The sequence below is a fragment of the Leuciscus leuciscus genome, assembly GCF_965113295.1.
Source record: "Leuciscus leuciscus genome assembly, chromosome: 21".
NCBI classification, from domain to species: Eukaryota; Metazoa; Chordata; class Actinopteri; order Cypriniformes; family Leuciscidae; genus Leuciscus; species Leuciscus leuciscus.
Genome location: NC_138745.1, coordinates 1,417,777 through 1,435,283, shown reverse-complemented (window position 1 = coordinate 1,435,283; position 17,507 = coordinate 1,417,777). Strand labels below are relative to the sequence as shown.

The following is a 17,507-nucleotide window of genomic DNA, read 5'->3' as shown; positions in this document are numbered from 1 at the left end:
CCAGACCCCTTACCCCCAGGCTAACTTACCCCCAGACACCTTACCCCCAGGCTAACTTACCCCCAGAAACCTTATCCCCAGGCTAACTTACCCCCAGAAACCTTACCCCCAGGCTAACTTAGGTCTAAAGGGGGCCGCACACCGGACGCGCAGGTCAGTGCCGCGCCACGTCTAGGACAACCCTCACCTGAAAATCCGATAACATCAGCAATTTTCTGATTTCTGTAAATAAATATAAAACTAAATGTATATTGCAGCACAGGGTGAAGTCTGTATACACATTAACTACGATTTGAGACACATAAATGTAAATTTAATATAAAACTATGTAAATGGCGCTCTGTGGTGCGGCAGGATTATGAACACAGTCCTGAGCCGTTGCTGGGCGCCGCGGACAGACGCCGAAAGGCGCCGCCGGTGTGTGTACTCTCATAGAGAATAATGTGTTCGAATTGAAAAGACGTGGCCGTGCCGCGGCGCTGAGCTGCGCGTCCGGTGTGCGACCCCCTTAAGACTCTATGTTACCTTGGCAACCAGCAGTAACAATCAGTTACATTACAAACAGCCAAAAGAAAAGGGAAAATGGCTCATAATTTAAACATTTCTTCTTGTTACTACATTCTCTGGTAAATTTCCCAAGTAAAATGTCCTTGTAACTGTTATTCTCCTCCTACATACACATATGTTCCGCTGGGGTAAACTGCACTGAGCGGTTGAATGCGCTTACTCGATCCGCCATGTTTTTTGTTTTGAAAAGTGTCTTAATTTACCCAGAATGCATTGCACTGTAGTCCTACTTAAGATAGTCAGAGTCTTAAGTGCTTTGTGCAACGGTCTGATTTAGATGTCTATCTGAAGTCTGACTATCTCTGAGCCATAGTCAAAGTCTATCTTTGTGAAACCGACCCCAGGATATGACTTCTAAATATTAACAGTTCAGTTTTCACTATTTAAAATGTTAATACTTGATATCAACAAAAACGTCATCACTCACAAAAATACGAATACTTGTATTTCTGCAAGTGATGACGTAATTGTTGATAACAATAATGAAAAATTTTACTAGTGGAAATGTAATTCCTAATATCAAAAATTGTCATTGTTCCTAGTAAAAATCCAATTTCTGATATCAAGAATTACATTTTAACTGCAATTTATTTTTAGTTATTTTCTGCAAGTGTTGGTGTCATTATTAATATCAAGAAAATCACATTTTTAATAGTGGAAATGTAATTCCTAACATCAAAAATCTCAATTGATACTAGTAAAAATCCAATTTCTGATATCAAGAATTATTAACTAGTGAAAAATAAATTGTTAATATGAAAAATCAATATGAATAAAAGTAAAGGCGGCTTGCCATACTGCATCTGCGGGTTGCGTGAGTTCTCGCGGTCTTACAGGATCTACATCAGCTCTATGTCAGCTGGAACTTGTGGTTTATTATTGTTCGTTTGCTTCAGAAAATGACGGAGGCAGAACTGTACTCGGATTGTAAAGGTGTGTACGTGCCGACGCATTTACACCCTCCTGAAAGCCTGAAATACTATGAGGAGTTCACTTTCCGTCCAGATGACATTCTGATCGTCACTTATCCCAAATCTGGTGAGTTTGCAGAGTTTTACCTTTTTATTATTGCATCAACATAATATAATTATCATTCTGTAAAAGCGTCACTCAGCAGACAGGAGCCCACTGTACACTAATGCCGTGTGTTTGTTGTGTAGTTCGTTAAAACTGCAACAATTCACCATGCAATCACCTTCTAGTCTTTGACTCTGGTATTCATGTTGAAACTTTGTAGTGTAGGCCTACTTCTTTTCTTTTTTTTTGTCAGGGTCACATCATTAATATCGGGTTCACTCATTTAGCCTACTGTATGTTAACAACTGTACTAGAATCTCTTGCATAATTGACTACAGGGTTAGCCTATTCTTTTAAGTTGCAGCAGAAATGCAATCGATTTCCCTCATAATGCTGTCTTTGTAGGCAGCTCACTACACACTGACACTACACACACACACACACACACACACACACACTACACAGTCTGCTTTCTCTTGCATTCACTCTTATTTCCGGGAAAACCCTGCTCTGGAATGGAATGTTTGTTGTGTAGAAACATGACTGTGAATGTTAATTACAAACTTAGCATTTGCAAAGTGAATCAATGGCTGGATCTGAAAACACATACTTCCTTACTGTATAGTAGGCAAAAAAGTATGTGACAAAAGAAGAATTTACATATTCACGGAGTAGGCAAAAGGTCCCCGGATGACCGACTTCTTCCAGTGAGATTCTGAAGTGTGCATCCGATGGACACTTTACTATCCCATGAGGCCACGGGAGAGGATTTATGAACGGCTGTGAAGCAACTAGTAGGTCACATGATATTGACAACATCTGGTGAATGTAGTACATCTGGGTTACATTCATACTATACACACTCAAACTATAGATAGAATGTACTTTTTTTTAGTGATTGTGGAATAATTACCTATTCAAAATTAGTAGCTACTCAAGAGAGTCTGCGATTCGGACGCAGCCGCTGTCATAGACAGTAAGAGTCAACGATAAAGTGTCGTTTAAAACGCATGGGCCAAAATGTACTCTTCATTGGTTTCGAAAAAACTTTTACACCATACACTCTTAATAATAAAGGTTCCAGAATGTAATGAGTGCATAAAGACGAATACAGAAGTACAAAAAAAAAAAAACAGTCGTTCAATAAATCCATCAGGCATACATGGGAAAAGTTGGGAGTTAGAATCCACAACAACACTGACGGAACACTGAACAAAAGAAACTCAGGACTACACACACACACACACACACACACTCACTCATACACTTACACACATAACACACACACATGGGCAAACAAAGTGAGCTAAATGAAAAACAGGTGAAACTAATCAGTAGCAATAGAAACAAACTGGCACACACTAGGAAACTAGGCCAATTAAAGTGATAGTTCACCCAAAAATGTAAATTCAGTCATTAATTACTCTCCCTCATGTTGTTCCAAACCCGTAAGACTTTCATTCTTCTTCAAAACACAAATGAAGATCTGTTTTATTAAACCTGAGAGCTTTCTCTGATCCCTCCATTGACAGTCTACGCACTTTCAAGCCCTAGAAAGGCAGTTGTAAGACTGGAAAAACTGGAAGAACTGGAAGAGAGAGCTGCTCTCTGAGACAACAAAGGAAATTAATATTTAAACTCACCATTTGAGATGCAACATCTCACCTCAGAATACATCTCTCTTGAAATGGACTTGAAATGTCTCAGTGCGACTGGTACAAAGGTCTCATGTCCAAATAAGTAAAACAAAAGGTAATAATGTTTTAAGAGTTTAGAGATAACTGGCACACAGAGGAAGGTGGTCTCCTGGCAAATGGTCTCATACCCCCCGAAAAGGTGTCAACTCTGAATGCAAATTTCCATTGTTAGCAGATGTTTCCATGTGAAAGAGGTTCTGTCTATATAATGAAATGCAACGAGAAGATCGGGGCCTTTCTGTATCTCAGATTCGCCCGTGAGCGTCATGATTCTGCCCTCGTGTCCTTGATTTTCTCTAGTCTTGAGGCAGGATCATGACAGTCCCGTGTTTTGTGTGCAAGCACATGGCCTTTTGTTTGGGCCATGTGCTTGTGTTGTCTCGTTACTTAACCCCGCCCCCTTGTTATCCTCGTTTTGTCATTATTGCTTTACCTGTGTCACCTGTTATGTTATCATTAGTCTCCCTATTTAATCCCCTTGTGTTTGCTGTCCTGTGCTGGTTCATTATCATACCTTGTGAGTATTCTGTCAAGAGTATTGGCTAGAGAAAGTTCTGATTCTGTATTTGTGGTTGGTTTATCATCTAGTTATCTGTCAAGTCTTAGTCTAGTTTAGTCACGCCTTGTCCTGTCCATGTTTTGCCCCCTCGTGGGTTTTGTTTTCCCTGTTTTTTGTCCATAAATAAACTGTGTAAAGCATCCTGTCTGTGCTTGGGTTCATCCTCAAATTCATGACAGTGAGGCTGAGAGTGAGACTCTCAGCTTCATTTATAATGTTGGGTTCGCATCTCTTCTCTTTATTCCAGAGCATTTGATGTTTTGTATCGATTATCTTTGAATTGATTATGAAATTGGCGTGATACATTTACCTGACATAATAAATTGTGACATTTGATTATTCTAACTGACTTTGATATTATTTTCATTGAAGAGTTAAAAAGAATAGTCAAACATTCGCTCACATTTAATGATCCACAGATATCATTCAAACCTTTTCATTTATGGAGTCAGATGAAATAATGAGAGAATACAGATTCAAATGTATTGCATTTAATCAAAAATACTTTGCCACGAGAAAAGACAGTAACACACGTAAAGACCTTCCGCGCTGGTCGGATGCCGGACTTTGAGCCGATCGAGGGCGAGTTTACACAGTAAAGACGTCATTACAGTGATTCCAGTGGGTTAACATACATTTTATGAAGCGACGCAAAAAAACACAATTTACCACTTTATTTTAACATTAAAAATGAAGGCTATTGGCATTGATGCCTCCAAAATATTAATCTCCAGCGCACGTTCACGAGAGCACGAGTGTTGTGTTAAGGCCAATTTATACTTCTGCGTCGAGTGTACGCCGTAGTGTACGTCGTAGGGTACGCACGTAGGCGACGCCGTCGTGAGCATTTATACTTCTGCGAATGTCTGTGTTGCTCTGCAGTTACACCGCCGAAACGCTAGTTGGCGCGGGTGGGTTTTAATGTTCCACTGTGTTTACATTCCTCGCGGCTGTTTTGAGTTTAGGTTTCTACGAGCAATGGCGACTGAAGGAGTCATACAGATGGCTGTATTTCCGCACTTCTTCAAGCAATCTCTCTGTCACTTGGTCTATTTCCATGGCTCTTCACTGATCTTCGGAATTTAAAAATGGCGGGCGGGCGGTGCAGAGTGCAGAAGATCATTCCGGAAATGGGTAGGAGGAAACGCGATGCTATCCAGCCGACCAATCACAGATCTTGCGGTCCGCGACGCCGCGACGCGTAGTTACATTTTTGAGGAGGTGCGCGTCAGGGTACGGCGCAGGGTACGACGTATGGTACACGTCAATGCGTATGCTACGCCGTACCTTCTACGCGCACCCGTGACCGACGCAGAAGTATAAATTGGCCTTTAACGTCAGAGCGGATGTTGTTCAGTGAACACGATTCGGAGATTAATATGAATCTATAGGCATTAATATATAGGCATCAATGCCAATAACCCTCATTTTTAATTCAATTCACATTTATTTGTATAGTGCTTTTCACAATACACATCATTTCCACATTACAATTTAGAGTGATCTGTTATCAGAGGAAACTCTCTAAGTTATGTATTTCAGAAATGTACAAATACAAAATCACAGTTAGCTAAAACTGAATTAATTTAAACAATGTGATCATTTAAAGAGTGTGTGTTTAAGAGTGTATCACTGTGTTTGAGTAAACTCTGGTGATTTTGAAAGCTGTGTATACCATGTGTCAGTGTGTTTGAGTAAACTCAGAATCATGTCACTGACCCGTGGTTTGCTGAATGTTGAATGTTCTCAGGCACCACATGGATGCAGGAGGTCGTGCCCTTGATAGTGAGCGAGGGCGATCTGACGCCGGTGCTGACGGTGCCGAACTGGGACCGAGTGCCGTGGCTGGAGGAACACCGGGCGATGCTGCTCAGTTTAGACCAGAGACCGTCTCCTCGCATCTTTGCTACTCACTTCCATCACGCAATGATGAACGAGTCTTACTTCAAAATAAAGCCCAGGGTAACAACAACAACAACAACAACGTTCAGATGCACTTCATAAATCATAAATCATGTGCATCATCTTCTGCATGCTTTGCTCTGGGCTTCAGGTTCTGAATGTCATGCGTAACCCGAAAGACGTGTTCACGTCCTCATATCACTACTATGGAATGGCCTCATACCTGGTGAACCCGGGAACTCAAGACGAGTTCATGGAGAAGTTCCTCGACGGAGACAGTAGGATCTCCGTTCTCGTTATCATCCACAGCCTCGAGATTTGAGATGCAAGAGCTAAAGCAGTGTAGAATTTAACCTGTGTTCGGATCAGGTTTGGAAGCTTGTTTGCGCCACAGAATAAAATATTTTAAAAGTTAATTGCGACTTTTTTATATCGCAATTTTGAGTTTATATCTCGCAATTCTGACATTTTTTCTTAAAAGTCCAATTCTAAGGAAAAAAAGGTCAGAATTGTAACTTTATTTCTCACAATTCTTACTTTATAACTTGCAATTGTGAGTTTATATCACGCAGTTCTGAGAGAAAAAGTCAGAATTGTGTGATATAAAGTTGCAATTACCTTTTTTTAATTATTATTATGCAAATCATGTCAAAAATATATTTTCTAAGAATCAGCTCTGGCCTCTTGGTATTACATTTTACAAGCGTAGCTAAACATTGTGGTTTTGACACTTCATTTTTAACATGTCTAGAACTAATGCAAACACAGCAGCATCTTAGACGACCAACACATGCGGAATCTGATATTAAACAAGATGGCACACATATTACACAGGAAAGCACACTGAGCTGAAGAAGGAAATACTATAAATAGCATGCGTTCGAGGATGTTTTCAGAGTAGAGGTAAAGCCGATGTCTGGTCTAAATCGAACACATGGATATTAGTATTGATATGTGTGTGTAGTGCACTGTGTAAGATTATTTTGTGTTTATACTGTAAATACACATGCATGTATATATTTTAGAAAAATGTGTTACATACAGTACAGGTCAAAAGTTTGGACACATTACTATTTTTAATGTTTTTGAAAGAAGTTTCTTCTGCTCATCAAGCCTGCATTTATTTGATCAAAAATACAGAAAAAAAAGTAATATTGTGATATATTATTATAATTTAAAATAATTGGTTTTCAATTTATTATACTTTAAATGATCATTTATTTCTGTGATGCAAAGCTGAATTTTCAGGATCATTACTCCAGTCTATCACATGATCCTTTAGAAATCATTCTAATATGATGATTCATTATCAAAGTTGGAAACAGTTCTGCTGCTTAATATTTTTTCATAACCTGTGATACTTTTTTAGGATACTTTGATGAATAAAAAGTTTAAAAAAAGTAATGTTTCCAAACTTTTGACCTGTACTGTAGATATAAAATGTTGAATAAATATATATACAGCATATACATGCAGATATTTATTAAATATACAACATGCATGTGTGTGTGTATTATATACAAAGTAATTATACACAGTACATACACATATATTATGTAGACACAAACTTTTATTTTGGATGCGATTAATCATTTCACAGGCCTAATTCAGAGAACGCTTTCGTTAATTAATGTCAGCAAAACGTTCTTTTTGTAACGTTCTGTGTTTGTTAGCTGGGATATTCTTACTAGAGCAAACAAACCAAAGGTTCAAATACTGAAGTACAAATCGATTCTCCTGCCTATAGATTCCAAACAGCAACATATCAGTTTCCATATGCAACTTTTGTGCAATACTACATGTGGTAATATAGTTTTCTCTTTGTCCTGTAATGGAATTATTACAGCTTTTGTGTGATTTCTTTTCTCCACAGTCATGTTTGGTTCCTGGTTTGATCATGTGAAAGGTTGGCTTAATGCTGAAGAGCAAGAGTCCATACTGTACATCTTCTATGAGGAGATGATCGCTGTAAGTTGGAGTGAATATGGAGCTTGAGTTTATGGCTATCTTTACTTTACCCTTGAGTTCCCCGATAATCTTGAGATAACAGATACTGTACTCTAAACTTCAGCGTTTCCCAACCTTTTTATCCTTGAACTTTCCAGCGTACTTGCATAAGTAAATATCAATCCCTCCATGCGGTTTTCTTTCCTTTTTTGCAATGCTAGTTAAAACTTCAGTTAAGATTAAGATTTATTATTTTACAAAGCATGAATAGCCTGTAAACATTACAAAATATTCATATTGAGACTTTATTTACAGAACATTTACACTCCTTTAGCTTGTTTTAATCATGCTGTCGTTACCACTGATGATATAAGCTTGTCTTTATTCAAATCTTCCGTCAGGATTTGAAAGGATCCGTGGAGAAAATCGCCCGGTTTTTTGGGAAATCTCTGAGTCCGGACGTGACGGAGAAGATCGCCGAACACTGCGTTTTCAAGAACATGAAGCAAAACAAAATGTCCAACTTTTCTCTGGTTCCAGAGGAATTCATGGACCAGAAGAAATCAGAATTCCTGAGGAAAGGTAACGGATAAATTCTTCTTAAAGTGATTGGCAGAAATTGAGAAAAAAAATGACAATACACTCGCTCTTTCAAAAGTTGCAAAAGCACCAAAAATAGTGTTATAAAAGTGTGTGAAGTCATTTCTGGGTGAATTATCCAAAGCGTTTCACTTGAATATCATTTGACTGTAAGAGTTACTGTAATCTTGTCTTGTTTTATTCATCAGGAATCGCAGGCGACTGGAAGAATCTGTTCAGCGAGGCTCAAGAGCAGCGATTTGATGCTGTATACAAAGACAAAATGAAAGATGTGAAGTTCAAATTTCCGTGGGACTGAAAAAATGCTGCTTTTAATAACCCTGATGAATCCTTTGGTGCTCGTCTGTAACAGACTTCAACAGATTACATAAATACTCCTCACATTATTCAACATGACTGTCCTTTTTATACTTGTATACATTACTGTTTTTGTTTACATTATTTTAAAATAGGTCACAAAAGTGGTTCTGCTCCAAATATCTCTGTATACATTACTTTATTAAATGAATATTAACATTCCTGCTTTGAATAAAAGTATACTTTCTTTATTAATGAGTTATGATTTATTTATGTTAGGCTTTTTTACTATTTCAATGTGATTTGTAACGCTTTACAATAAGTTACAAAGAAATATACATTTTACAGCATTTATTAACCTTTAATGTTAGTAAAAATGTTCAGTTCATTAACTATGTTAACATACAACATTGGATCTAAAAAATTTATTAAGTATGAGATTAATAAATAAACGCTGTATAACTATTGCTCATTCTCAACCAATTAAACCTGAAAAAATACCTTTTAAAGGTACACTATGTAACCTTTTCTTGTTCAAAATGTATATAATGAGTGAGTACGTCACGAACTCATCTTGAATCACGACGGTACGAATATAATAAATGTTTAAATTCGGACTATTTTACATCGCCCGCTGCGGAGGAGTACAGTACCTGCGTGACTCGTCATAGACATAAACAGAGAGAAGTAGTTCCAGCTACAATGTTCTTCCGCGAGACGCACGCAGTTCTGTTTATTAACCGTTTTGTGGAAACCTTGGAAGATTCCTATTGGATTTTTAGATTAAGTTGCACGCATTTTTATTTATAATGGCCGCAAGTTTAATAAATAGATAGTGGGTTATGTATAATCAGCTTTCAAATTCCTGAGGTAATCGTAAGTGAAAACATGAGCGATATGCTTCCACATCACTAGAGGGCAGCGGTGCTCGTCTAATGTAAAACTCCCAACGGCACGGAACCAAAGAAGAAGAAGCTTAGAAACATTTCGCGGCTCTGAGGGAATAAATCCGGAGTCAGACTCATTCATATGGTTGGCGTTCAAATAACTATATGTACATTTCAAAACAACTAATCTTACCATTATTTAGCGTAATGAGATGATTTATATTACAGTTATAAGTTAGAACGGGCGCAACATTTCTTGAGGTATTTATTTTAGCCGCAAAACAATTTTTAAACAACGTAAACAACAATACAAATTGTATTTTTCCCCTTCTGGACAAATCCAGTTTTATACTCATACACACACTCACTCACCCACACAGACACACACTCACACTCACTCCTACACACTCTAGCACACTCATACACACACTCACAGACACACACACACAAACACTCACTCATACACACACTCACTCACACACACAGACACACACTCACAGACACTCTCACACATACACTCACACATACACACACATACATTCACTCATGCAAACACTCATACACACTCACACTCACTCCTACACACTCATACACACACTCACACTCACAGACACACAAACACTCTCACTCATACACGCACTCACAGACACACACAAGTCAAGTCAAGTCATCTTCATTTATATAGCGCTTTTAACAATGTAGATTGTTCCAAAGCATACACACATCATGTACACTCACACACACGCACACAAATTCACACACTCACATACACTCACTCGCACACGCACACTCATACACGCACTCACATACACACACAATACACTTACATACACTCACACACAAATACACACTCACACGCTCACTCACTCACGCACGCACACAAGTGCACACACTTACTCATACACACTCTCACATACACTCTCACACTTACTCATACACGCTCACTCACACATACACACACACACACTCACAGACACTCTCACACATACACACACATACATTCACTCATGCAAACACTCATACACGCACACACACACTCACAGACACTCACACACATACACTCACACACTCACTCACACACTCACTCACACACTCACTCATACATACACACAGACACTCACACACATACACTCACACACTCACTCACACATACACACACACACATTCACTCATGCAAACACTCATACACGCTCACTCAGACACACACACACACACACACACACACACACACACACACTCACAGACACTCACACACATACACACACATACATTCACTCATGCAAACACCCATACACGCTCACTCACACATACACACACTCACAGACACTCACACACATACACTCACATACATTCACTCATGCAAACACTCATACACACTCACTCACACACAGACACACACACACACACACACACACATGCACAAAATATTGTGAAATATTACAATTTAATTGATTAGTTTGTGGCAGGATAAAGTCTGATTGTAAAGATATTACATTTCTTGCTCAGCTGTACCGTACATTATTTAATCAAAATGCAAAACACTGCCTTTGACCATCAGCTCTTCTTTTTCTTCTTCTTCTTCTTCAGGCCCGTCTCTGCAAACACTGAAAGAGGAGGTCGTGACCCTCCTCCAGAGTTACCCAGAAGGCATTGATGTGTCCCGGTTGACGCTCCTCTACAGACGGCTCTACGGCAGGAGGTTCGGGCCCTTGAGCAGATACGGGCTCTCGGGCCTCCAGGAGCTGTTCCTGCAGATCGGGGACCGAGTGTGTGTGGAGAGGACTCACAGTAAAAACATGATCAGAGCCGTGAACCCGGGGCTCAGAGGTCAAGGTATGAACTGAACCAAGGCACTTTTACCCAAGATTACTTCTAAAATAAGTGTACTCTAAATAGCATATTGGCCAGGTTGATTAATTATAATTTTGTGTAAACAAGTAATTTAAATGGGTCCGGTCTCTCTCTTGAATCCAACACTGAAGTGAGTTAAACTGCAGTTCATGGACTGGCCACTAGAGACCGGCTGCAGAAGAGACTCAATCCCATAGACTTCCATGTTAAAATATCCAACTTTACAGCAGAAAAACACATGTTTACAGTCTGGTGCAAAAAGTGGTTTTGGTCTATATAGCTGATTTTGCCCTTCATGACGACTGTGAGGGGGTGAATTTTTTTATAACTCATCCGTTTAAATTATATTAAGCCTTAAAGTTCTGCATAATTAAGGGCATGGCCACTTGAGTGACAGGTGGATTGCCACTGATGTCACTTCTAGCCGTTTGTCTGCTGTCTGTTAGCGTCACGTCACCTCAGCTAATCCGCCTCGCTGCACATTTTCGTTTATACGGGAGTGACGCGCGGCCAAGATGGCGACGGCCGGCTCCGCCCACTTTGGGCTTCAAAAACGCTCTTCAGAAACACTACGGGTGACGTCACACACCTATGGTCCTGACATGAGAAATCAAATTTGCCTTGATCTTTTGACATATATGCAAGTTTTATTAGCTTACAATAACGTCCTCATTATAAACAAAGCATTTATTTAATCAAGCTTCAAAAACAGCTGGTTTTGATATTTGATGATCTGTGACGTCACACTGGCAAATTAATTTGCATATGCCCGCCTCTAGAGCAAGACATTTACCAATAGAGGCTATGCATTGACGTCACTTTCCCACGGGAACACACTCCCTCAGTCGCACTGAGTGGCAGAAGAGCTGCAGAGTGACTGGATTTAACAGGGGAAACTGGGAAAACACCAGTAAAACAAACGAGTATCAGTTTAAACTAAAAGTTGGACTCGATGTAGTGTTTCTTACAACTTACCAAAGATCCAGTGATCCGTAGATATTGACATGCAGCAGGAATTTGTTTCCTGACATTTATATAAACACAATATAGGTCTAAATCCATGTGATCACTTATATCAATGTATATATATATATATATCATCATATCGTCCAGCACTAAAACTTGTGTAGCTTTTTGTCAGTGTTTATTAAAAAACATCCAATTATGCAGAATATATGATGGTAAATATTTAATTGATGAGTTGTCAATACAACATATAACAATACAATATATAGGGTGTGATTTCACCCCTAAATTCAGCATATTTACACACAATAACTGCAAATCCAGCTTTCTCTGCCTGGATCCAGTTGTTTCTGGCTCGATGGTGTTTTAAGCCCCCAATGGCTCCTTAGAGGCAGCTAACCCTACCCTCAACCTTAAACCTACCCATCCCCTCGCTGCCTGTAAGGCGCCGTTGGGGGCTTAAAACACCAACAACCTTGTTTCTGTGAATCACAGCGACCCATTTGCTTCTCTATTCTGTGGCTTTGTGAGCGTTCGTCCAGCGTCAGAAACTAGTGGATGGTTTATTTTAAAGGCATCCCGGATCAAGTCAGAGGAGTATATGTTTGTTCGGAGCGTGTGACTGCAGATTGTTTTGTAAATGAGGCTCAGTGTAATGGAGAGTTCACACAGAAGCCTTTGCTGACAGATGAAGCAGCGACTGTAAAGTAAAGGATTTCATAACGCTTTGTCTGTTTTATAAGGATAATGTTTTAAAAACACTTACTCGTGTGAAATAGCGAGTGGCAATTGAAACTGTTTCCCATGCAATGACGTCTACAGGGTTCGATCAAGGTGCTTAAAGTACTTGAATTTGGCTTTTTGAGATCATGAAAAACCCTTGAAAACAGCCATATTTATGAAGAGGAACTTGAAAAGTACTTGACTTATTTAAATACAATATATATTGTATATATATATATTGTATTTAATATATATTCCCGTCTGTTAAACCCCCATCAGACCTTTTCTCGATACGAAATACGCCAACATCATAATATAATTATAATTTTTTTTAACAATAATAGCCATTATAAACTTTGTTTTTAATATATTATTAAATATGTTGTAAGTTGCATTTTTGATACCTTATACCTGTAATTTGAGTTTAAAAAATCCTAAAGATTTTGTTTGATAATTGCAATGTCTGATTATAATCCTTGAAAATCAAAAAAGTAGTGCCTGAAAAGTCCTTGAAAGTCCTGGAATTTCTTTTTACAGAATCTGTACTATATATATATATACACACAGTACTGTGCAAAAGTCTTAGGCATGTTAATTTTCTTAGAATTGGACTTTAAAGAAAAAATGTCATAATTGCGAGATATCAACTCAAAATTGTGAGATAGCAGTCCATACACCAACTGTACATACATTTTTTTCCGTTTTTTAACATTGAGTCGATCTCAAGGAACATTTACAAATAATTAAAAAATGTCATGGCCCCTTTTAACTGAATATCTAATTCTAGTATTGTCTAATTTTCTATCACTAAATATGTATTTATATGATAAATCTCAATGTATTAATCAGCTTGACGTCAGAAACACCAGCGATTTCAAAGCGTGTTTTTGAGACTGTCAGTTTTAAGGAGGAAATACTCAGCAATGGTGTCGACTTATGAATGTACACATGGTTTGTCTTAAAGCAGATTAAAAGCACCACATAGACACATAAACAACATTAAAAGCTGGATTTTCACCACAGGGGGACTTTAACATTATGAGTGAACCTCATGGAACATATCAAAAATAATGTCATGACCCCTTTAATTGAATTTCTAATTCTGGTATTACATAATTTCCTATCACTAAATATGAATTTATATAAACTCAATGTAGTATATCAGCTTTTGTTATTTGTCATCCAAAAGTAGCTGTGAATTTTACATCTCCTAAATGACAAATAAATCATTATTAAACGATCTGGCATGTATTTTGTATTTCCTGCACGCTGAACAAACGAGGGTTCATCTATAGTCTTTTGAAATGCTTTTGTTTTTGTCACTTCCCCTTTAATTGGCAAGTCAGTTCAGTATCGTGTTTCAGGAAATGCAATAGCGTATGTTATCACAGGCTCCAGCTGGAAGAGTCACATGACTTCCCTCACAACAGAGAGCATTAGATCAGCTGAGAACGAGAGCAGGAAAACGAAACCTAAGGGTGAAGCTCATGCCGTCATTAATCATTCCTCACAAGCTCATCTCATGCTCACACTGTGTTGTTATGGGTTCAGTCAGCTCGTTTAAAGCATTTCTCAAGCGTGTTCAAACAGTCAGGTAGGATCTTTAACCAGATAGTTTACTTGTCTTCAGGAAATGAGAACATGACTCAGTTTCAGTTTTGTTTCTCATGATGCAGTGCATATTTATGATGTAGTCTAGTATAAAGGAGAACACAGTACATTAGTCATTCAGTTGTTCGGACAGAGCAGCACATTCACTGGGTAAGACCTATGCTATTTTTTAATCATGCTAACACATGCGAATAAGACCTTATTGTAAAGTGTTGCCTGGTTTATTTGATCTCACTTTAGAATAAATAGTGTAAGATGGTGTTAGAATGAATATGTAATGATTTTGTGAAATGGCCATTGTTATTGCTGATGATTAATTTGTTGTAACTGACTCTAATATACGATATTATACACAGCATTAATTATCATGTGCTTTATTGTGTATTAAAGTCCCCCTGTAGTCAATCATTTGATCCCTTAAAGGCACACTATGTAAGATTTTTGGATCAAAATATTCAAAAAGCTCTAGAACAGTGTTATATATTATGTTGATTTCTGTACTTACTTTATCCCAAATGTTCCTAAGAATGTTTAAATACAGAGAAATAAGCAGGTTTAACCAGGACAACTATCAATGACATCATACCCGCGTTACCCTCAATTTCCGATTTTTTTATTATAATTTTTTTCAATTTCCCCCCCAAAAAAAGATATTATTTTGAGGGCAAAACGAGAATGAACCTCATTGGTTCTTGCTGAAGCTCAAACGTGCTGCGTAACACGAGAGTGAACCTCATTAGCTCTTTTCATTTTTATTTTTTTTCAGCATTGATAAAAATAAAAGCACTTCTGCAGAACTTGTTGACTGTCATGATTGATTTTCAGTCACAATTTCTTCAACAAACAATGGCCTTTGACTAGAAGCAACAATGTCAGGTGGTGTAACTGGTTTTTGTCAATTGTAACCAGTATTTTTCATAACAATATATTTATATACAGGACAATTAATGTGGAATAAAATGTAATCTAGTTTAGTGTAATTCTTTTTTAATTTTTTTGTTTAAATTTTTTTTTAACATAATTTGTCAAAGATTATTTAGAAAACCGAGGTGTTTTCAGTGTATGCTGAATATCGCAAAAACACATTAAAAATTACATTTAGAGATAAATCTAATAAAATCTATTTTCGTGTGATATAATCAAATGAAGTATTTATTTCTATATGTACACTTACATGCCATCTAGGTGGATCAAATATTTAATATTTCTCATTCTTTGGCAGTTACACCATTTGACACATTCAGGTACATTCAGTCTTAACTTTCGTAAAAAATGGTGCAAATTACATAAAATCAACATAAATACACTATGTACATTTTAACATACCTGATGCATGCTTTTAAAACAAGTTTATTTGTCACTGACCCGGTTTTATGAATATGCAAATGAGCCACTCATTTGCATATCACTCACAGCAGCAGCTCAGAGATCCACTTGTTGACGATCACACGTTGATCTGATTGGTTACAAGGTAGTTTGTGACGTCAGAAACACCAGCGATTTCAAAGCATGTTTTTGAGACTGTCTTTGGTTCACTGCAGTTTTAAGGAGAAAATACTCAGCAATGGTGTCGACTTATGAATTTATGCACATGGTTTGTCTTAAAGCATATTAAAAACACCACATAGACTTATAAACAACATTAAAAGCTGGATTTTTCATCACAGGGGGACTTGAAAATCAAACAGAATTGATTTTTATCACCTAAGGAAATAATTATTTAACTTTTGAGGCAAAAACATTTTACTCTCAATAATGTTTGTACTTGTTTTTTTTACAGATAAAAATATGGACGACGGTCCTAAGAATGAAATTTGTAAGAAAGTCATCAAGATAGTGAAAAAACACCCTCAAGGAATTCCTCTTGATAAATTAGCAGAGATCTTTGCTCATAAGTATAAACAAGTCCTTTTACCTGCTGAACTTGGTTTCCCGTCGATGGAAACGTTTGTGGCCTCTCTTAGCACAGATCTTACGCTGGAAGATGGTGTGATCTTTGACAAGAAATACATAGTTCTTACAGGTACTGATTTCACATTATATACAACTTATAGATTCATTAATTATATTTTTGTATATTGTTGTATTTTTTTTTTTTTATATCAACTTTTTAATGATAGAATTATGTTTTTACTCTAATTTGTTGGTGAAATATAAACATTTAAATAACGGCAATAATAGTCTAACTTGTTTACATGACAGATTTATTTAAACACAGCCTACATTAAATAATGAAGAAATCATTACATTAAGTAATGCAGTATATTATATAATATAAAGTAATAAACAGGTTGAGTAAAAAAAGAAAGAATGTTATCTTATGCATATATTTATCAAAATGCTCTTCTCTATAGTTATTTTTTCTCTATAGTTAGAGTTTATGGTCATTGAACAGCTTTCCTGAGGTAAATGTGATGTTAATTTCAACATTCAGCTTCTGATGTTTATTTGGTTCTATAACTAGTAGTAAAGAGGAAAAGATCATTGGTTCATGTGCCACTTGAACTTAGCGCCAAAAATACATTTATTCCTCCTTCGGGGAAAGTAGCGTAACCCGAGCCGGAGCTGACGGCTATGCTTTCTATGCTTTGGGTTCGAAGGGCTGGCGTATCAGTACAAAGTCCAACCCTTCGGGCTGTCCCTGTCACCCTGTGACTTCACGAAGGTAGCCTATCCCTTGTTCCCCTGAGAGAACATAGCGTTCGCATCTTCAACTATATCGATGACTGGCTTATACTAGCTCAGTCATGAGATCAGTTGTGCGAACACAGGGACATGGTGCTCAGTCACCTCAGCCCGTTGGGTCAACTGGGAAAGAGCAAACAGCACGCCTCACGGAGGAACGTGCTCGGTCAGTGTTGAACTGCTTGAATACATTCAGAG

General features: G+C 37.7%; 2 protein-coding genes across 6 annotated transcripts in view; both read left to right on the top strand.

Moving 5' to 3' along the window:
• The first annotated feature begins 1,396 nt into the window (after positions 1-1,396).
• LOC309485376 (sulfotransferase 2B1-like) lies at positions 1,397-8,837 on the top strand. The gene is made up of 6 exons (XM_082152217.1): positions 1,397-1,605; positions 5,591-5,802; positions 5,894-6,020; positions 7,616-7,710; positions 8,091-8,271; positions 8,478-8,837. The coding sequence occupies exons 1-6, from the start codon at positions 1,467-1,469 to the stop codon at positions 8,585-8,587; spliced, it is 864 nt and encodes a 287-aa protein (XP_082008343.1). The 5' UTR covers positions 1,397-1,466; the 3' UTR covers positions 8,588-8,837.
• A 2,229-nt stretch (positions 8,838-11,066) lies between these two features.
• The window catches only part of LOC309485284 (uncharacterized protein), an 86,028-nt gene continuing 79,587 nt past the window's right edge, over positions 11,067-17,507 (top strand). The window contains exons 1-3 of one of the 5 annotated variants that reach the window (XM_082152044.1): positions 14,431-14,607; positions 14,690-14,774; positions 16,405-16,647. In XM_082152044.1, coding sequence (XP_082008170.1) covers positions 16,413-16,647 — 235 coding nt within the window. In that variant the 5' untranslated portion in view covers positions 14,431-14,607; positions 14,690-14,774; positions 16,405-16,412. Of the gene's footprint in view, positions 11,307-14,430; positions 14,775-16,404; positions 16,648-17,507 lie in introns of those variants that run through there. The other 4 variants (XM_082152047.1, XM_082152046.1, XM_082152045.1 and 1 more) reach the window with 4 other exon arrangements.

Bases quoted from the DNA above. Each gene is read 5' to 3' on its own strand.
- LOC309485376 (XM_082152217.1), top strand. From the start codon at position 1,467: ATGACGGAGGCAGAACTGTACTCGGATTGTAAAGGTGTGTACGTGCCG. The intron at 7,711-8,090 runs GTAAGTTGGAGT...ATCTTCCGTCAG, and splicing joins TCTATGAGGAGATGATCGCT to GATTTGAAAGGATCCGTGGA. The intron at 8,272-8,477 runs GTAACGGATAAA...TTTATTCATCAG, and splicing joins ATCAGAATTCCTGAGGAAAG to GAATCGCAGGCGACTGGAAG.